This window comes from Sinohyriopsis cumingii, chromosome 4 (genome assembly GCF_028554795.1).
Source record: "Sinohyriopsis cumingii isolate HCF-2022 chromosome 4, ASM2855479v2, whole genome shotgun sequence".
Taxonomy (NCBI): Eukaryota; Metazoa; Mollusca; class Bivalvia; order Unionida; family Unionidae; genus Sinohyriopsis; species Sinohyriopsis cumingii.
The window spans coordinates 18,552,088-18,574,460 of NC_142964.1; the positions used below are offsets into that span (position 1 = coordinate 18,552,088).

The window sequence follows — 22,373 nt, forward strand, 5'->3', positions numbered from 1 at the left end:
GCAGAAAATAATAATCAAACTCAGGAAACCATTGCTGGCAATAGCGATGATGTAGTAAAAAAAAATAGTTATAAACAGTGTGACAAAAAAATAAAAATTAACGTGACTTTGATTTCAATGTTGAATTTATCATGACTCTGAAACAACAACAGAATAATCATTGTGTGAGCTTTAACACAGTAATGTTGTGGCAGTATTCAAATAATAATCCAAGACAGTTTACCGTAGATGGAATCAATAATAGTCTATTATATTTGTACGCGTGAAATTGTGATGCTGACCTGTCTTTAATGTAATCGACGTCGTGGCGCCAGTTCACAAAAGTTAACATGGTGGTAATTGTGCATATCCTCAGGAATTACTTGTAATTGTTCACGTACAAATCCACCCTGAGGAGCAGTTGAAACTAGTCTGTAGATTGCAGGTATACTTGTAGACGTAAGCACGCTGGAAATTTTATGTGTCGTCACACTCCAAACAATTGCTCTTTTTTTTTATTACCTTTTTCAAGTTCACCAGATTCATATAAATATCTTACAGTCATATTACCTAGTACTACTTGTTTTGAAAAGTCATGTCATTGTATTGGTATATGTTTTTTTGTGATTGCATCGATGGGTTTCATAGAAATTGCACGAGTAATTTCATTATTTACGCAAGTGTTGCACTTGGCAGTCTTGCAACCCATTCACGAGATCTCTTGTCTTTCTGAATTATTTCCTTCGCATACTGATATCCAAACAATTGCTCAGCAAGTGTCGATTAAATCGCTCAACGATTGCCTGATCGCGATGAAATGCGGTATGTCCTCATCTGATTTTCTGTCGTTATGTTTTTTCATCAGAGATGATACTGCACCTAGAAAAACTTTGCCAGGATCAACCTGTAACAACTGAGACCATCGTAGACCACTACGTTCATAAATTCGTTCAAACGCAGTTGTAACTTTAGCTGCTGTTTTAGCTGATAATGGTTCTGCTTCTTTATATCTAATTGCAATGCCAACAACAGTCAACGCATATCTGTATGTGTGCGATTTACATCTACCAATTTTAATAGTATCATGTGGTAAAAGTAAAATATCTGTTGATGAACTTCTTTGGGAGTGCTGACATCAAAATGTGCATACTGAATTTGTTTAGGTGGTAGCAAATAAATCTGCCATATATCCTGTCATGCTAACCATTTTGCAGCAAAAGAACGTGTGACATCTGCTGCATCACCAACTTTACTAATCGCTGCTCTACCTTTCCAGTATCCTCTTGGGCTATAATATATAGAGTCCATTATTTTAATAATCGGTTGATTAATTACTGGCCCCTAGCACTAATTTACCTTTCATCGCAGATTTTACTAGGAAACTAGCAAGTTTTTCTCTGAGAGATTTTTTTTTTTAATGGAATTTAACGAGTGAATCAACTTGACATCTGCAATATGTCGTTGGTGTAGATTTTGATTTTTATACACTACATCATGTACGTGACATGCTTGATCAATCGCATTTAATGGATACTCTCCAGGTCTTGGTTGATCTTGCTTGTCAAGTTGGATATCAAGTCGGGTTCCAGGACCACAATAATTATATCCAAGAAGATGTTTTTCTCCTGGGTATTTAGCCCATGGAGCTCCTGGTAATTTTCTTAATGATGCAGCGATATCACCACCTGTTTTCCTTGACTTGTCAAGGGAGATAAATTTGTATTTTTTTGCCACATTTCACACACTTGCCTGTAAGTGCGCTCTTTTTATTTTTTGTTATTATTGTTGTTAATCCACTGGTGAAAGTGGACGCTCTGCATCGAACACAATATCAATCCATATTATTTATTATATTTGTACACCATGGATGTCACTGATTTCTCAGCAACACGAAAGCAAGAGCTAATCAAACAGCATCCAGCGCTACCAAATTATATAAGGGCAATTATCATAGGTCCATCTGGGTCTGCTAAGACGCAATTGTTACTTAAGCTGATAATGAGATGGTTAAAGTGGGATAAGTTGTATTTGGTGACTCCGTCAGTTGATGATGACAGATGGTATGATTTTAATGATAAAGAGAAATTGTTGGACGAGGACGTTGATGATATTGATTTTATCACCCATATTGATAAAGCCCCATCCATAGACGACCTCGATTCATTAATAATCTAGTATTGTACGATGATATAATGCTGGAGTAACAATCAAATCCAGCTCGGATATTTCTCGAGGCAGACACAAAATCACAGATGTGATTTATGTTACTCAGCGATATACACAAATACCTAAAGTGTCCAAAGATAACTGCAATATTTTAGTTGTGTTTAATGGAGTTGATACACATACTCTGAGAATTATTCTTCAGACTTGGTGTTCAATAGATATGGACAAGATTAAATTTATATTTTTTTTTTCAAAAGCGCAATCTACCAAACATGGATTTATAACAAAAATTGATATGATCCTCGATCATGATATCGTGTAGGTCTTGATAAAATCTTTGGTTCAAAGAACAGCAGCAGAGAGGGCGCAACAACAATGAAGTGTCCGAGTTCTCTGTTTAATGTTATTGACCTTGAATTTTCATTTTTGTACGAAGATTTTTTTTTAATGAATGGACTCTCCAAGAAATTTGTCAGGTTCGCGCTCTCTGCTGCTGAAAAAAAAAAAAATCTATCAACTCTTAATTTCTTCCTGAGATTCGACGCACGAAATAAGGATTGGACAGACTGACTTATTCAGGCTGAGATACGTTACTTAGGTAAGACTGGAATTCCGTCCAGGTTATTTTTAGCGATCCACAGTAAGGCTCCGCTGGGGGAATGATTAAATGCATTCACGATTTATCGTGTATTTTTGCGTGGTTTTTTTTTATAAAATTATTTTTAAACAAGTTGCAAGGAATGCAAGGAGCAGCAGTGAGGGCCATCACGTACATTTTCGGTGGGGTGGGAGTGGCTCGTATCTGCCGACGTGACGCAGTTGGAGGGTAGGCATCACTGTAATTGCGTGGGGACCGGCACTGAAACGATCTAGGGGAAAAAAAAAACGTTGGTTGGCCCTCATCGCTGCTTAGGAAATGGTTTTATTTTGAAACAAATACTGGTACATACAATTTTGTCAATATATTTTAAATACACATTTAATGCCCTAAGAGATGGAGTACGACAAAGTTTCAAAGTAATCAACTGTCGATCGCAAACCGATGCCTCCTGACAAATATGATAATCATGTGATCTGACACTTGCATGACATATTGTACATTATCAGACGACAAACTGGTTAACAGATTACATTGATTTCGATTTTAAAAATATATAAACTTTATTTAGAACGTGGGGTTCGGCTATATTGTGAAACAGTGATATTCATGGGTGGAGTGTTTAAATAGCGTACCTGCCAGCAATACCGACATTTTCCCGAAATCATGCAATGTATAGGCCTATAAAATAAGCAAAAGATAGATGTTTGTTTTTTTTTTGTTAGAAAAATACCGAAAACTTGGACCGGCACCGAAACGACCCATACCCCCGGGGGAAAAAAAGATGGTTGGCCCTCACTGTTGCATCCGCGATATCGTAGAAATCATGGTAAACAACTTTTAAGTTCCTTCTCGACTTGCCGTAAATGGTCGAGCACTGTTCCTATTGTTAAAATAAAATAGCGCCACCTGCTAAGCAGTTATGGTTTTCTAAGCACAACTACAAAGTGAAAGTAGAAAGAAAAAAATATTTATCTGCATATCTGCATATTGAAAGAAAACGTCACTTATCACAACTCTGATTAATACGTTTCACGCCACATTTTTTTGTTCAAAATATTTCAGTTAGTATCACTCGTTTTCTAAAAAGAACTTCCTTGAAGCTGTAGCACTTATGTAATAATTGTAACTGCAATATAAGAGTCGGGGTGGCTACGAAGTACGGTATGGTATAATCTGTTTCTTCTTCATTACGACTTAAGTACCTTCTCATAAATGAGTTTAACTAGATATATTTTTTGTGCTTTCTTTAAATTGGACGCCGCATGTGAAGTTTTGATATAATTTACTGGAATTATGCTGGTACCAGTATTAATACCCGTACTATGGTATTGTCACACCATCCCGTTTGTTTGTAAACCCCCCCACACACACACACACCCATACACCCACACCGATTTTAAAAACAGAAGACATGAAGGATATAAAAAAAATGAACAATAATTTGTCATTTCTACCTATACCATTTATAAGTTCTAACCTGATTGTTGCCGGGGGTCCCAAAAACTGTCATCTTGTTGGCATTTTGAATCAAAAGGGAGCGTCTTTACAGACACAGTCACCCTGTTTGCTTCTTTTCGAGCAGCATATATGATGTAGTTGACTGTCCTTGAAAACCGAACAACTTTCATAAATTTTAGATTTACATCTCTTTGAACACATGTATACAAGAGACCTCCTATTTTTTTGTTCAGATTGTTTTAGAAATATTAAAACTAGAGATTGCAAATATTGAATGCAGATGACAGTTTAGTGAAATAGACTGTTCTAGAAAACAAAGTGCATTACCTTGATTAGGTGGTTTATCATCTAAGAATAAAAGCAAACCCTGATAAGTTCCAAACTATTGCACTTAAACCATAGAGTCATATCAGCAACACAGTGAATATTGTCATTTTATAAACACACACACATTTACCCACATTATTAGCACTACAGTGATTATGATGTAGTTGACTGTCTTTGAAAACCTGTAATATTTTCATAAATTTTAGATTTACATCTCTTCGAACACACGTATACAAGAGTTCCTCCTATTTTTTTGTTCAGATTGTTTTAGCAATATTAAAACTAGAGATTGCAAATATTGGATGCAGATGACAGTTTAGTGAAATAGACTGTTCTAGAAAACAAAGTGCATTACTTTAATTAGGTGGTTTATCATCTATGAATAAAAGCAAACCCAGATAAGTTCCAAACTATTGCACTTACTTAAACCATAGAGTCATATCAGCAACAGAGAATATTGTCATTTTATAAACACACACACATTTACACACATTATTAGCAGTACAGTGATTATGGTCAATTTATAATTGCACATGTCACACACACACATTATTAGAAATACAGACTTGATATTTTTTGTTTTATCTACAGGTCATATTGTTTTTAACTTTGTTAAAATTTTGAACCATTCCACTTCATGAACAGCAGTTTAGGTCTAGACAGTTATGCAAAATTAATCAGAGAAAACAGCTATGATATAATGTACAAGAATTCAAGACTTTAGTTTTTTATAATATACTTTGTTACAGAGAGATGCAGCATCCTGTAAACAATGACCAAGAACCAAACCTGGTAATTCAGTCCGATGAAGAAATATACCAGAAGGTAATATTTCTAGTCAAATGTAAACTACGACATAAGTAAGCAATTGTTTGCTTCCATTTGTATTAAAAAGTAAATGTTTATAAATTTATTGACCCTTTTATTATTGTTTCATTCAACATGTGTTTAACATATAGATTTTTATTTCATACAGAAAATTATGAAATGAAGATTGTTTGGCATGTTTAAAAATCACTCATTGAATATGGCTTTGTCATATTTAGAAATTACCCATTGATAATGGGGTTGGCAAATTTAGAAACTGTTCATTGAACTTAGGTTGCCATATTGAGCAATTAAAAATTGTACATGAATTGGCATAGTTAGAAATCATAGAATGAGTGCATAATTTAGCAACATGACACTCCAAGCAAGATATGAGCAGAAGCTTCATGATGAAATTACATCTGATTGTTTATAATTATGGAAAATTTTAATTTACGAGTAATTTTCAACATAGAATAGAGGGGCCCCAAGTGGCCGAGTGGTCTAAAGCGCTCGCCATTCCAGATCACTGCCATCTCACCTCTGCGTGGGTTCGAGTCCAAGGCTCGCCTAACGTGGGTACCTGGGAAAGCCTGCCAGTAGCTTCTTATGGGTCAGTGGTTCTTCCCTGGGTTTTACAGGTTTCTTCCTGCACCAGTTACACTGGCTGCCATGTTTAGCCTATCTTGTGCTGAAAAATGGCGTTAAACCCTAGAACAACAACAACAACAACATCATAGAATAGAGTTATGCTGGTAGACAAAACCTAAAAAATCTATGTTTTGTTGTGTATCACTGGGATTTTGTTGTGTATCATTGATATTTTGCTGTGTATCATTGTCATTTGTGTATCATTTGGATTTTCTTGTGTATCATTGATATTTTGCTGTGCATGATTTGTATTTGTTTGTATCTTTGGGATTCTGTTGTATATCATTGTTATTTTGTTTTTTATCATTGATATTTTGTTGTGTATCATTGATATTGGTTTGTGTATCATTGGGATTTGTTGTGTATCATTGATATTTTAGTTTTCTCATTGATATTTTGTTGTGCATCATTGGTACTTATTTGTATATCATTGATATTTTGTTGTGCATCATTGATATTTGTTAGTGTATCATTGGTATTTGTTAGTGTATCATTGGTATTTTGTTAGTGTATCATTGGTATTTTGTTGTGTATCATTGGTACTTGTTTGTATATCATTGATATTTTGTTGTGCATCATTGGTACTTGTTTGTATATCATTGGTATTTTGTTGTGTATCATTGGTATTTTGTTGTGTGTCATTGGTATTTTGTTAGTGTATCATTGGTATTTTGTTGTGTATCATTGGTATTTTGTTAGGGTATCATTGGTATTTTTTGTTGTGTATCATTGGTATTTTGTTAGTGTATCATTGGTATTTTGTTGTGTATCATTGGTACTTGTTTGTATATCATTGGTATTTTGTTGTGCATCATTGGTACTTGTTTGTATATCACTGGTTTTTTGTTGTGTATCATTGGTATTTTGTTGTGTGTCATTGGTATTTTGTTAGTTTATCATTGGTATTTTGTTGTGTGTCATTGATATTTTGTTGCCTTTGCCAAGTATTAATCATAGAATCAGAGAATCGCTGCATGTAAAGAAATTTCAATGTGTAGTCATCATTACTTGTAGAAAAATATTGAAGTGCAGTCACTACTGAATATAATGAAATATTGAAGTATAGTCATCACTGCATAAAAAGAAACATTGAAGTGCAGTTATCACTGCATATAAAGAAATACTGAAGTGTAGTCATTAATGCTTGTAAAGAAATACTGAAGTATTTTCATCACTGAATGTAAGAAATATTGAAATGTAGTCATCTCTGCATAAAAAGAAATATTGCAGTGTTGTCATCACGGCATATAAAGAAGCATTGAACTTAAGTCATCACTGCATAAAACAAATATTGCAGTGTTGTCATCACGGCATATAAAGAAGCATTGAACTTAAGTCATCACTGTATAAAATAAATATTGAAGTGTAGTCATCACTGCATTTAAAGAAATATTGAAGTATTGTCATTACTGAATGCAAGAAATATTGCATTGTTGTCATCACTGGAGAAAAGTAATATTGAAGTGTAGTCATCACTGCATAAAAAGAAATATTATAGTGCAGCCATCACTGCATAAAAATATTGCAGTGTTGTCATCACAACAGAAAAATATTGCAGTGTAGTCATCACTGCATAAAAAGTGATATTGAAGTATAGTCATCACTGCATAAAAAGTAGTATTTAAGTGAAGTCATCACTGCAGAAAAGTAATATTGAAGTGTATTGAAACCTTGCTTAAATAGAATTATTGAAGTGCAGTCATCATTGCATAAAAAGATATATTGCATTGTTGTCATCACTGCATAAAAAGTAATATTACAGTGCAGCCATCACTGCGTAAAAAGAAGTATTGCAGTACTGTCATCACTGCATAAAAAGAAATATTGCATTGTTGTCATCACTGCAGAAAAGGTAATATTGAAGTGTAGTTATCTCTGCATAAAAAGAAATATTGCAGTGCAGCCTTCACTGCATGAAAAGAAATATTGCATTGTTGTCATCACTGCAGAAAAGGTAGTATTGAAGTATAGTCATCACTGCAGAAAAGTAATAGTGAAGTGTAGTCATCACTACATAAAAAGAAATATTACAGTGCAGCCATCACTGCGTAAAAAGAAATATTGCAGTATTGTCATCACTGCATAAAAAGAAGTATTGCAGTGTTGTTATCACTACAGAAAAGTAATAGTGAAGTGTATTCATCACTGCATAAAAAGAAATATTGCAGTGTTGTCATCACTGCGTAAAAAGAAATATTGCGGTGTTGTCATCACTGCATAAAAAGAAATATTGCAGTGTTGTCATCACTGCATAAAAAGAAATATTGCAGTGTTGTTATCACTACAGAATTTTTTTTGAAGTGTAGTCATCACTGCAAATAAAAAGAAATATTGAAGTGCAGTCATCACTGCAGAAAAAGTAATATTGAAGTGTAGTTATCTCTGCATAAAAAGAAATATTGCAGTGTTGTCATCACTGCGTAAAAAGAAATATTGCGGTGTTGTCATCACTGCATAAAAAGAAATATTGCGGTGTTGTCATCATTGCATAAAAAGAAATATTGCGGTGTTGTCATCACTGCATAAAAAGAAATATTGCGGTGTTGTCATCTCTGCATAAAAAGAAATATTGCAGTATTGTCATCACTGCATAAAAAGAAATATTGCAGTGTTGTTATCACTACAGAATTTTTTTGAAGTGTAGTCATCACTGCAAATAAAAAGAAATATTGAAGTGCAGTCATCACTGCAGAAAAAGTAATATTGAAGTGTAGTTATCTCTGCATAAGAAGAAATATTGCAGTGCGGCCTTCACTGCAGAAAAAGTAATATTGAAGTGTAGTCATCACTGCTTGTAAAGAAATAATTGAAGTGCAGTCATCACTGCATTTAAAGAAATACTGAAGTACAGTCAATACTGCATGATTGTAAGAAATATTGAAGTGTAGTCATCATTGGAGATAAAGAATCAATGTGTAGTCATTGCTGTTTGTAGACAAGTTTGCATATAAGGAATTATTGAAGTGCAGTCATCACTGCTTGGTAAAAAAAAGTGTTCTTATCACTGCTTGTAAGGAAATATTTTAGTGCAGTGATCAGCTGCATATAAAGGAATATTGAAGTGCAGTCATTAGTGCATATTTAGAAATAGTGAAGTGTCGTCATCACTGCATAAAAATAAATATTGAAGTATATTCATCACTACATAAAAAGAAACATTGAAGCATAGTCATCACTGCATATAAAGAAACATTGAAGTGTATTTATCACTGCGTATAAAGAAATATTGAAGTGTAGTCATCACTGCATAAAAAGAAATATTGAAGTGTAGTCATCACTGCATAAAAGAGAAATATTGAAGTGTAGTTATGGCTGCATAAAAAGGAATATTGAAGTGCATTAATCACTGCTTGTAAAGAAATATTGAAGTACAGTCATCAGAGCTTGTCAACAAATACTGATATCCAGTCATCACTATATATATATGAAATACTGAAGTGTAATCATCACTGCATATAAAGAAATATTGAAGTATTTTCATCACTGCTTGTAAAGAAATATGCTGGGACTATTGTAAATTATTCAAAGGAGTTCTGGACAATGCCATTTTAATACATCAAGACTTTTAGCAGATCCATACATTCAAGGATTTGAAATTCATTTGGAACATCCAATTCTATTTGACTTGAACTTTTTTCACTTCATAATGCTGTAAGTTCCTCTTTCATTTTGATTTAATAACTTTGATAATTTTATTATTTGTTAAGTTATAAAACAGAACTTGTTGGTTTTGCTTCTTTCTGTTACTCAGATTATGCAACAGAGTGTGTTGTTTCTCTGCCTCACAGACCACTTCACTCTTGTACTAAGGTAGTCCACTCTTGTACTAAGGCAATAGCACAGACCACTTCACTCTTGTACTAAGGCAATAGCACAGACCACTTCACTCTTGTACTAAGACAATAGCACATACCATTTCACTTCTGTGCTAAGGCAGTAGCACAGACAACTTCACTTTTGTACTAACTTTAGCAGAGACAACTTTACTCTTGTACCTAAGCAATTGCAAAGACCATTTCACTTTTGTACTAAGGCAATAGCACAGACCACTTTACTCTTGTACTAAGACAGTAGCACAGACAACTTCACTTTTGTACTAAGGCAATAGCACAGACAATTTCACTCTTGTACTAAGGCAATAGCACAGACCACTTCACTCTTGTGCTAAGGCAGTAGCACATACCACTTCACTCTTGTACTAAGGCAATAGCACATACCACTTCACTCTTGTACTAAGGCAATAGCACAGACCACTTAACTCTTGTACTAAGGCAATAGCACAGACCACTTTACTCTTGTACTAAGGCAATAGCACAGACCACTTCACTCTTGTGCAAAGGCAATAGCACAGACCACTTCACTCTTGTGCTAAGGCAGTAGCACATACCACTTCACTCTTGTACTAAGGCAATAGCACAGACCACTTCACTTCCGTGCTAAGACAGTAGCACAGACAACTTCACTTTTGTACTAAGGCAATAGCACAGACAACTTTACTTTTGTACCTAAGCAATTGGACAGACCATTTCACTTTTGTACTAAGGCAATAGCACAGACCACTTTACTCATGTACTAAGACAGTAGCACAGACCACTTCACTCCTGTACTAAGGCAATAGCACAGACCACTTTAATCTTGTACTAAGGCAATAGCACAGACCACTTTACTCTTGTACTAAGACAATAGAACAGATCACTTCACTCTTGTACTTTAGGCAATATCACAGACCACAATAATTTTGTACTAAGGCAAAAGCACAGACCACTTCACTCTTGTACTAAGACAATAGCACAGAACACTTCACTTTTGTACTAAGAAAATAGCACAGAACACTTCACTTTTGTACTAAGGTTATAGCAAAGACCACTTCACTTTTTGTTTACTAAGGCAATAGCACAGAACACTTCACTTTTGTAGCAAGGCAATAGCAGAGACCACTTTACTCTTGTACTAAGGCAATGGCACAGACCACTTCACTCTTGTACTAATGTAATAGCACAGACTACTTTACTCTTATACTAAGGCAATAGCACAGACCACTTCACTCTTGTACTAAGGCAATATCACAGACCACTTCACTCTTGTACTAAGGCAATAGCACAGACCACTTCACTCTTGTACTAAGGCAATAGCACAGACCATTTCACTCTTGTACTAAGACAATAGCACAGACCACTTCACTCTTGTACTAAGGCAATAGCACAGACCACTTCACTCTTGTACTAAGGTAATAGCACAGACCACTTAACTCTTGTACTAAGGCAATTACAGAAGTTTTTCTAATTTCTGTCCAGTTCCAGGAGTTGAAGGAGAAATTCGTGAACCTGAAGGAAAGTAACAGAATCTTTGAAAGTCGTCTGGATGTGTTATGCAGAGGCATTGGGGATAGGGAACAAACTCAATGTCCTGAGTGCAAAAGGTACTTTTGCAGATGTTGGTCATTGTAAGAATTATTTTCAACCAGTTGGTTGACACAGGCATAAAATGTAATAGATTTTTACATATAAAGTCAAGCATACTGTAGAAATCCCTGGCTTGCTTATTTAAAAGTACATTTATATAATGACTAATGACCCATTTATTCATAGTATATGTATGTACCAATACTCGCCTGGAAGGAAAGACCACTTGTTTATAGCAATCACTTTTGGCTGGCATCCTGAGCTACTACTTTACACTTGTTTAACTCCCCCCACTCCTCTGATATATATGTATGTAATAGAAATTTGAAAACTTGTAGTGCTTTGGATACAAATTGTTAGGTTTTAGATTGTAAAGGTATTTGTTATTGACACCAGAATTAATATCAGTTTTAATGGAGAGACAAATATTTAATAATCCTTGTAGAAGCTAGTTACTGATAAAATGGCAAAGTTGTGTGAATTAATATATTTTCACATGTATTTATGTTGTGCTCTTGTCAGTGACTCTTTTGGAAATACTTAAATATACTGAAAGTTTGTGGATTCAGGATGGCATAGTTTAGTTTCCACAATTTGGTATTGGTATATTCAGTAAGTTCATGGCTCTTGGAAGTCCATGGAGGGGGTCCTTTTGTTTCCACAATCAGCAACATTTACAGTAAGTCCTTGGAAGGGGTCTAGTTGTTTATCTGCTGCATATACAGTAAGTCCATGAAAGTGGTCCTATTGTTTTCACAATTTGCTACTTACATATACAGTAAGGACATGGACAGATGTCCTTTTGATTTCACAATCTGCTACTTACATATACAGGGGCCAGAGTGGCCAAGTGGTCTAAAGTGGTCTATGTCACGAATTACTGCAATCTCACCTCTGCATGGGTTTGATTCTCAGGCTTGGCCAATGTAGGTACATGAAAAAGCATGCCAGTAGCTTCCCATGGATCAGTGGTTCTTTCCAAGGTTTTCCCAGGTATACTGGCTGCCATGTATGGTCTATCTTGTGCTGAAAAATGGAAATACAAAAACAACTTCTTACATATATGTCTAGTCTATTGAAAGGATCAAGCTTTTTCCACAAACCGATACTTATACATCTAGTCCATTGAAAGGATCAAGCTTTTTCCACAAACCGATACTTACATATACGTCTAGTCCAATGAAATTGAGGATCAAGCTTTTTCCACAAACTGATACTTACATATACGTCTAGTCCATTGAAAGGATCAAGCTTTTTCCACAAACTGATACTTACATATACGTCTAGTCCATTTAAAGGATCAAGCTTTTTCCACAAACTGATACTTACATATACGTCTAGTCCATTGAAAGGATCAAGCTTTTTCCACAAACTGATACTTACATATACGTCTAGTCCATTGAAAGGATCAAGCTTTTTCCACAAACTGATACTTACATATACGTCTAGTCCATTTAAAGGATCAAGCTTTTTCCACAAACTGATACTTACATATACGTCTAGTCCATTGAAAGGATCAAGCTTTTTCCACAAACCGATACATATACATCTAGTCCATTGAAACGATCAAACTGTTTCCACAAACTGATACTTACATATACATCTAGTCCATTTAAAGGATCAAGCTTTTTCCACAAACTGATACTTACATATACGTCTAGTCCATTTAAGGGATCAAGCTTTTTCCACAAACTGATACTTACATATACGTCTAGTCCATTGAAAGGATCAAGCTTTTTCCACAAACTGATACTTACATATACGTCTAGTCCATTGAAAGGATCAAGCTTTTTCCACAAACTGATACTTACATATACGTCTAGTCCATTGAAAGGATCAAGCTTTTTCCACAAACTGATACTTACATATACATCTAGTCCATTGAAAGGATCAAGCTTTTTCCACAAACTGATACTTACATATACATCTAGTCCATTGAAAGGATCAAGCTTTTTCCACAAACTGATACTTACATATACATCTAGTCCATTGAAAGGATCAAGCTTTTTCCACAAACTGATACTTACATATACATCTAGTCCATTGAAACGATCAAACTTTTTCCACAAACTGATACTTACATATACATCTAGTCATTGACACAAACCGATACTTACATATACGTCTAGTCCATTGAAAGGATCAAGCTTTTTCCATAAACCGATACATACATATATCTAGTCCATTGAAAGGATCAAGCTTTTTCCACAAACCGATACTTACATATACGTCTAGTCCATTGAAAGGATCAAGCTTTTTCCACAAACTGATATTTATATACATTGAAAGGATCAAGCTTTTTCCACAAACTGATACTTATATATACGTTGAAAGGATCAAGCTTTTTCCATAAACCGATACTTACATATATCTAGTCCATTTAAAGGATCAAGCTTTTTCCACAAACTGATACTTACATATACGTCTAGTCCATTGAAAGGATCAAGCTTTTTCCACAAACTGATACTTACATATACATCTAGTCCATTGAAAGGATCAAGCTTTTTCCACAAACCGATACTTACATATACATCTAGTCCATTGAAAGGATCAAGCTTTTTCCACAAACTGATACTTACATATACGTCTAGTCCATTGAAAGGATCAAGCTTTTTCCACAAACTGATACTTACATATACATCTAGTCCATTGAAAGGATCAAGCTTTTTCCACAAACCGATACTTACATATACATCTAGTCCATTGAAAGGATCAAGCTTTTTCCACAAACTGATACTTACATATACATCTAGTCCATTGAAAGGATCAAGCTTTTTCCACAAACTGATACTTACATATACATCTAGTCATTGACACAAACCGATACTTACATATACGTCTAGTCCATTGAAAGGATCAAGCTTTTTCCACAAACCGATACTTACATATATCTAGTCCATTGAAAGGATCAAGCTTTTTCCACAAACTGATACTTACATATACATCTAGTCCATTTAAAGGATCAAGCTTTTTCCACAAACTGATACTTACATATACGTCTAGTCCATTTAAAGGATCAAGCTTTTTCCACAAACCGATACTTACATATACGTCTAGTCCATTGAAAGGATCAAGCTTTTTCCACAAACTGATATTTATATATATACATTGAAAGGATCAAGCTTTTTCCACAAACTGATACTTATATATACATTGAAAGGATCAAGCTTTTTCCACAAACTGATACTTATATATACACTGAAAGGATCAAGCTTTTTCCACAAACTGATACTTACATATACATCTAGTCCACTGAAAGGATCAAGGTTTTTCCAAAAACCAATACTTACATATACGTCTAGTCCAATGAAATTGAGGATCAAGCCTTTTCCACAAACCGATACTTACATATACATCTAGTCCATTGAAACGTTCAAGCTTTGTCCACAAACCGATACTTAACATATATGTCTAGTCCATTGAAAAGATCAAGTCTTTTCCACAAACTGATACTTACATATACATTGAAAGGATCAAGCTTTTTCCACAAACTGATACTTACATATACATCTAGTCCATTGAAAGGATCAAGCTTTTTCCATAAACCGATACTTACATATATCTAGTCCATTGAAAGGATCAAGCTTTTTCCACAAACCGATACTTACATATACGTCTAGTCCATTGAAAGGATCAAGCTTTTTCCACAAACTGATATTTATATATATACATTGAAAGGATCAAGCTTTTTCCACAAACTGATACTTATATATACATTGAAAGGATCAAGCTTTTTCCACAAACTGATACTTATATATACACTGAAAGGATCAAGCTTTTTCCACAAACTGATACTTACATATACATCTAGTCCACTGAAAGGATCAAGGTTTTTCCACAAACCAATACTTACATATACGTCTAGTCCAATGAAATTGAGGATCAAGCCTTTTCCACAAACCAATACTTACATATACGTCTAGTCCAATGAAATTGAGGATCAAGCTTTTTCCACAAACCGATACTTACATATATGTCTAGTCCATTGAAAAGATCAAGTCTTTTCCACAAACTGATACTTACATATACATTGAAAGGATCAAGCTTTTTCCACAAACTGATACTTACATATACATCTAGTCCATTGAAAGGATCAAGCTTTTCCACAAACTGATACTTACATATACATCTAGTCCATTGAAAGGATCAAGCTTTTTCCACAAACTGATACTTACATATACGTCTAGTCCATTTAAAGGATCAAGCTTTTTCCACAAACCGATACTTACATATACGTCTAGTCCATTGAAAGGATCAAGCTTTTTCCACAAACCGATACTTACATATACATCTAGTCCATTTAAAGGATCAAGCTTTTTCCACAAACTGATACTTACATATACGTCTAGTCCATTTAAAGGATCAAGCTTTTTCCACAAACCGATACTTACATATACGTCTAGTCCATTTAAAGGATCAAGCTTTTTCCACAAACCAATACTTACATATACGTCTAGTCCAATGAAATTGAGGATCAAGCCTTTTCCACAAACCGATACTTACATATACATCTAGTCCATTGAAACGATCAAGCTTTTTCCACAAACCGATACATACATATACGTCTAGTCCATTGAAAGGATCAAGCTTTTTCCACAAACTGATACTTACATATTCATTGAAAGGATCAAGCTTTTTCCACAAACTGATACTTACATATACATCTAGTCCATGGAAGGGGTCCTATTATTTATATTGTTCATTGTGTCTATAAATTCATGGTTTGTTTTGCAACCACAAAATGCACAAAATTGGTGCCCAACAAACTATGTTGTATTCAGAATTAAACAAAATCAATTAGGTTCCATTCAAAACAGTTCTCAGAATATTAAGAAATACTGGGTTTACAACCCATTTTGTGGTATGTATAAGGTGTGCATAATTTAGTTTTGAAAGTAAGAGCCATGACATAAATATGTACAAGAATAGCCCTTGTCATTTAAATTCTTAAAATTATTGACAAAAAGAGACGTGCTTATTTTCTCCTTTCTTCAGTTTCATATTCATGTCATGTTGTCAAAAATGAATGTGCTCATCTTCCAGTAGTTTGGTATTCATATTGTGTTGCCAAAAAAGGATGTATTTATTTTATCTGCCTTTCATTTTGGTATACATGTCATGTGGCCAGAAAGGAACATATATTGTTCATTTTCTCCTTCCTAAAGTTTGGTACCCATGTCATGTTGCCTATTTTGCCTAATTTTTCAGACAAAAAAAAGATGAAGCAGAAGCTGTAAAGGGTGAGTTAAGTTACTGGGGTAAGTTGTTCACTGCACATTGTATTGCCACCAAATCAGAGTGGGTAATGAATTAACATTTGGATTGCAATATGTTGCAATATTTTATGATATGCTATGATATTATTGCAATGTATTGATTTATAAAAAAACGACAGACAGTTCTAATTTTGTTCAAATTAAATGACTGCAAACTCTTGTAGAATAATTAATAGGATCACTAACATGCAGCAAAAGATTCTAAGATGCTCATACCATTGTTGGTATACTTGCTTTGAATGAAACAGACTAAATGCTGTTTGAGTCATTGGTACATGCACTACTTTATTGTTTGATTATTCTAAAACAAAATCGGTGATAGAAAGAAAATCATTTGGACTAATAAACAAACAAGGCTGTCCGCAGAATACATGATAGTGGTATTCCCACTTGGGGATTTGCCAATCTCACATCAGGTATAGCTAGCCGATTGACCTGTAAGTTAAATAAATTTACTGACAAATGGTTTTTATTTACCACACTCCTGTTCTTCTTACTTAAACCTACCAGAAGAAAACCAAACATTTTCCAGATAGACTCATTTGGATACTTCACAATGTGTCCAGCCTCACCTTTAGTAGATATCCAGGAAGTGAAGAGTGCATTTAGAGTCTGGACTAATAGACTTAAAAAAAAATAACTATGTTTTTGCTTTTAGTCAAATGTCAAAGCAAGAGAGAACAATTATTTTCTATTTTAGGAGTTTAACATTAGCTTATTTTTATATTACTTATTATTTCTTATAACAAGCCAGTGTACATTGATTTAGAGAAGATTTGTATGTAGATGTGTATGTATATATATCATATATATATTGTGTGTTTGACTTTGATTGATGGTTGAGGATGAAGTTTTTGGGTACCTGACTTTGTCATGATTGTAAGTGGTAAAACAAGAAACTGATTTTAAAACCTAACCTTATTTATGAGTTAGAGGATTTTTTTTATACATGGAAATGATTTCCAGAACATTCTCTAGTGTCATAGGTCAAGCTCAGGTATGCATATGAAGGTTACTGGGTAAACAAAAATAATTCATTTAGTGCCCCTTTTCAGAGAATGAGAAGTAGATAAATATTTTACTCGTTTTGAAAAAGTTTCTGAAAATTTGAAATCGAGAAGGGAGCATTGGACTCAATTATTACAATGTGTACTTATTCATAAAGCCAATATTTACCACTCACTCTGTCAGTTCACCAAATTGGTCAGTATGATCTGGTTAAGGAATGCATCTTAAGGGGTTATGAGTTAGTCCCTGAAGCTTATAGGCAAAAATTCAGAAACTATAAAACAGAAGCTGGACAAAGTCATGTTGAATTTGCTAGAGAAAAAAAGCAGTTGTTTGATAGTTGGGGCTTAGCCAAGAAAGTTGAACAAGATTATGAAAGTCTCAAACAGCTTGTATTACTTGAAGAATTCAAGCACTGTGTCCATAGTGACATTATCCTGACAAGCATAAGATTGAAACCTTGGAAAATGCTGCTCATGCTGCTGACAAGTATTTTTTTTAGCTCATAAAGTTCCTTTTGTAAATAAGACTTCTACTCAACAGTCTTCTGGCAGAAAAATATTTCAGCCTAATACAAGCCCTTCTAAATCTCAAACTGGCATAACTTTTAAAAATCAAGCTTCAGATAAGCTTGATCAAAGATCATTGTCTCTTCTTACGTGTACCTATTGCAAGAAGAAAGGATATGTTATTTCTGATTGCTACAAATTGAAAAAAGGCATCAGAATCAAGATGGTCTGTCTGACAAGTATTTTTTAGCTCATAGAGTTTCTTTTGTAAATAAGACTTCCACTCAACATACTCAACTTCCAAATGCTTTTATTTCTAGGTCATGGTCATGTTTTGAAAGCAATACATTTGTTGGGTCTAATAAACCCCAGTCTGATTTTATTATGGAGAATTATGAACCATTCATATAGAAGGGTTCTATATCACTCTTAGGTGATTTGGCCAATCCTATCCCTATTAAAATTTTAAGGGACACAGTAGCTTCTCAGATTCTTCTATTGTCAGGTACTTTGCCTTTTTCTGAGAAGTCATCTTCTAATGAAAGTGTTCTTGTTCAGGGAGTAGAGTACGGCTTTGTTAATGTTTCTTACCATTGTGTAAATTTGTCATCAGACTTAGTCTCAGGACCTGTGACAGTCGGAACATTGTCTACTTTACCTGTTGAGGGCATTCATTTATTACTAGTCAATGACCTAGCTGGAGACAAGGTTGTGGTTAATCCACTTGTAACTGACAAACATTGTTTGGATCAGAAAGTTAATTCAATTGAAAAAGAACTCTCTGATTTATACCCAGCTTGTGCAGTTACCAGAGATATGGCAGTGAAAGCTCTTGAGAATATGTTGATCAGGAAAGTATTCCTTTAGCTGACACATGTATTTGTCAGGCTTTTGATGAGGTCACTTTCACTCCTTGTTTGGATCAGTCAGAAGGTATTGATCACAGTGATCCTCTTTTAACTACTCATTCCCTTTATTCTAATAGCTGCCTCGCTTGGCGCTCAGCATTAAGAGGTTAGTGTTAAAACTGGTTGGCCTGATGTCAGGATGATGTGACTGGGTGGGACATCATGCTACATGTCTGCAGCATGATGCCCCAATGCTAGACATCACTATAAACTGCTGCATTGCAGACATCGTAGCAAGATGACTGAAAAACTGTTCAAGCTATGTTAAAAATCCAAATCACATCAGACATCACATTATTCTAATCAGGGTGACAAACGACAATCACTTGTCATCGAACAGGAAAAAGATCCTGAGATCTCCTGTTTGTTGCAAAGGGCCATTAGTGAAACTGAAGCCACTGAAGTACCTGTCTGTTATATCATTAAAAATGGAATTCTTATGAGAAAATGGCAACCTCTCAAGGTACCTGCTGGTCAGTGAACTATCAAATTGTAGTTCCAAAACCTTACAGACAGAAAATACTTAGTATGAAGCTCCTTTGGCTGGTTATTGAGGGAATAATAAGACTTATTACAAGATCTTGACTCACTTCTATTGGCCAAAAATTAAAAGTGATGTTTGTAAATACTGTAGATCTTGTCATACTTGTCAAATGGTAGGAAAACCCAATCCGAAGATACCTAAGGCTCATCTGCAACCTATTCCTGTGTTTAATGAACCATTTAGTTGAATTTTGGTAGATTGTGTCTGTCCCTTACCTAAGACCAAGTCAGGTAACCAATACATGTTGACCATTATGCGTGCATCAACAAGGTTTCCAGAGGCAATTCCTTTGAGGAATATTAAATCTAAAACAATAGTAAAAGCTCTGATAAAGTTTTTAACTCAATTTGGCCTTCCCAAATCTGTCCAATCTGATCAAGGCTCACATTTCATGTCTGGAATTTTTCAGCAAGTTATGTACAAATTAGGTATCCAACAATTTAAATCTTCTGCCTATCACCTTGAGAACCTAGGGGCATTAGAAAGATTTCTTCAGACCTATAAAAAACATGATTTGATCATATTGTTTTTATACGGGTGAAGATTGTTATTAGTCGAATATGAGCACTTATTTCCAGATGTTCCTACAAGAACAAACAAAATTTTCCATGACGTTGAAATTGTAAATTCCAAACCTGTGAAACAATACCCATACAGGATGAACCCTCTCCAACAGGAATACTTGAAAAAAGAAATTCAGTATTTGATGGAGAATGATTTTATAGAGCCCAGTAAAAGTGACTGGAGTTCACCATGCATACTTGTTCCAAAACCAGATAAAACTTTCCGTATTTGCACTGACTATAGGAAGGTGAATAGTGTGACATAATCATATTCATTTCCATTACCAAGAATGAATGACTATTGATAAGATCGGAAATAACAAGTATGTCACCAGATTTGACCTTCTGAAAGGATTTTAGCAAATTCCACTAACGGAAAGAGCAAAGTTAATTTTGGCATTTGTGACTCCAGATGGATTTTATCAGTATAAACTGATGCCATTTGGAATGAAATGGTCGCCAAGTACTTTTCAACATCTCATGAATATGATTACCTCTGGTCTAGACAATTGTGATGCTTACATCGATGATGTCATCATCTACAATGACACCTGAAAGGAACATTTAGCAACAATTCAGAAATTCTTTGACAGGCTCACAGATGCAAGTTTGACAATTAATTTATACAAAAGTGAGTTCTGGCATGCTAGTGTAACTTTTCTAGGACATATCGTGGGACATGGAAAAGTTAAACCTATAGATGCTAAGGTCAAGGCTATATCTGAATTCCCTGTGCCTTTTACTAAAAAGAAACTGATGTGATTTTTAGGTATGGCTGGATACTATCAGAAATTTTGTTTCAAGTTTTCTATAATTGTTGAACCCCTGACAAATTTATTGAACAAGAAAAACAAGTTCCTTTGGACTGAAAATTGTCAGGAGGCTTTTGATAAGTTAAAAGCCTTACCTAAAAGCACACCAGTTCTTACAGTTCCAAATTCCAGCCAATCATTTAAACTGTCTGTTGATGCAAGTGATGTTGTGGTTAGAGCAGTATTGATTCAAGGAGATGAAAATGGTGTTGATCATTCAATGTGCTATTTTTCTGACAAACTAAATAAGTACTAAAGAAATTATTCAACAATCGAAAAGGAATGTTTGGCTTTAATATTGGCATTACAACATTTTGAAGTTTACATTAGTTTAGCTCCTTTTTTGATTATTGTGTTTAGTGACCACAGCCCCTTACTCTCATCGGCAAGATGAAAAATAAAAATCAAAGACTACTAAGGTAGAGTTTGTTGTTACAGGAATATGATATTGACATCAGGCACATTGAGGGAAATATAATTTAATAGCAGATGCACTTTCTTATGTATAGAAAAGTATTATTTCATGTACACTGTGTATAATTCATAAGAGTTCTTATGTTTATTTAACCTCATGTATTATTAATCTATGGTAAAAAGAAAGCTTTCTCATATAGATCTTTCTTTTTCTTTATGGGGGAAGTGATATGTATATTTGATTTAATTTATATTTGATTTAATTTAATTGTCTGTTTGTAAATTTTAATTTTTATATATTTCATTACATGTTAAAGTAATGTTATTTTGTTTACTGGAATTTGATATTTTCAAGAAATTAGTTTGAACTGACTGTTTAGTCATAAACACCTAATGCTGACCTAGTTCCTGACCTTGATTCAAAATTAGCAACAGTTCTTATAAACAACTTCTTTTTTTCTTTATTCTTAATGTGTGATTTATAGGGTGGAATCGAGGCTGAGTGCGACAACATGACTTTAGACGTAAATAGCTTCTATGATGTTCTAGAAATTCTGGTTTTACTGGAGGGTTGACTCTTATCTGGGAAATCTGCGTCTCAAGTTGCTATATAACCTTTGTCTAGAGAGAATTTAGCCAGTTGGTTGTTTTACCTTCAACACTGAAAGGTGTTTTGTTGTGACCAGTTGAATTGAAATTTTATTTTATGGAATTATTTATTCATTTTTCTGGAAATATTTGAGTACTCATACAGAATTCTTGGACAAAGATATTTCTTGACATTTTATTCGTAATTCTCACACTGGATTATTTTCTGTGGTTTAACAAAGAATTGTTGACACATCATTGTTGTACAGGCTACAGTAGACGTCATCACCTTCCATTTTGGATTTTCATCAAGACTCAAACTCAAATTCATTAGAACATTTTATTACTAGGATTAATAAT

At 34.4% G+C, this 22,373-nt stretch overlaps 1 protein-coding gene across 2 annotated transcripts in view; it reads left to right on the forward strand.

Annotated features, from left to right (window-relative positions):
• Positions 1–3,236: 3,236 nt before the first annotated feature.
• Positions 3,237–22,373, forward strand: part of LOC149800706 (uncharacterized) — a 154,941-nt gene continuing 135,804 nt past the window's right edge. The window contains exons 1-4 of one of the 2 annotated variants that reach the window (XM_089954751.1): positions 3,237–3,572; positions 5,281–5,356; positions 11,284–11,408; positions 16,600–16,631. In XM_089954751.1, the coding sequence (XP_089810877.1) occupies positions 5,285–5,356; positions 11,284–11,408; positions 16,600–16,631 (229 nt within the window). In that variant the 5' untranslated portion in view covers positions 3,237–3,572; positions 5,281–5,284. Of the gene's footprint in view, positions 3,573–3,673; positions 3,908–5,280; positions 5,357–11,283; positions 11,409–16,599; positions 16,632–22,373 lie in introns of those variants that run through there. The other variant, XM_089954752.1, reaches the window with a different exon arrangement.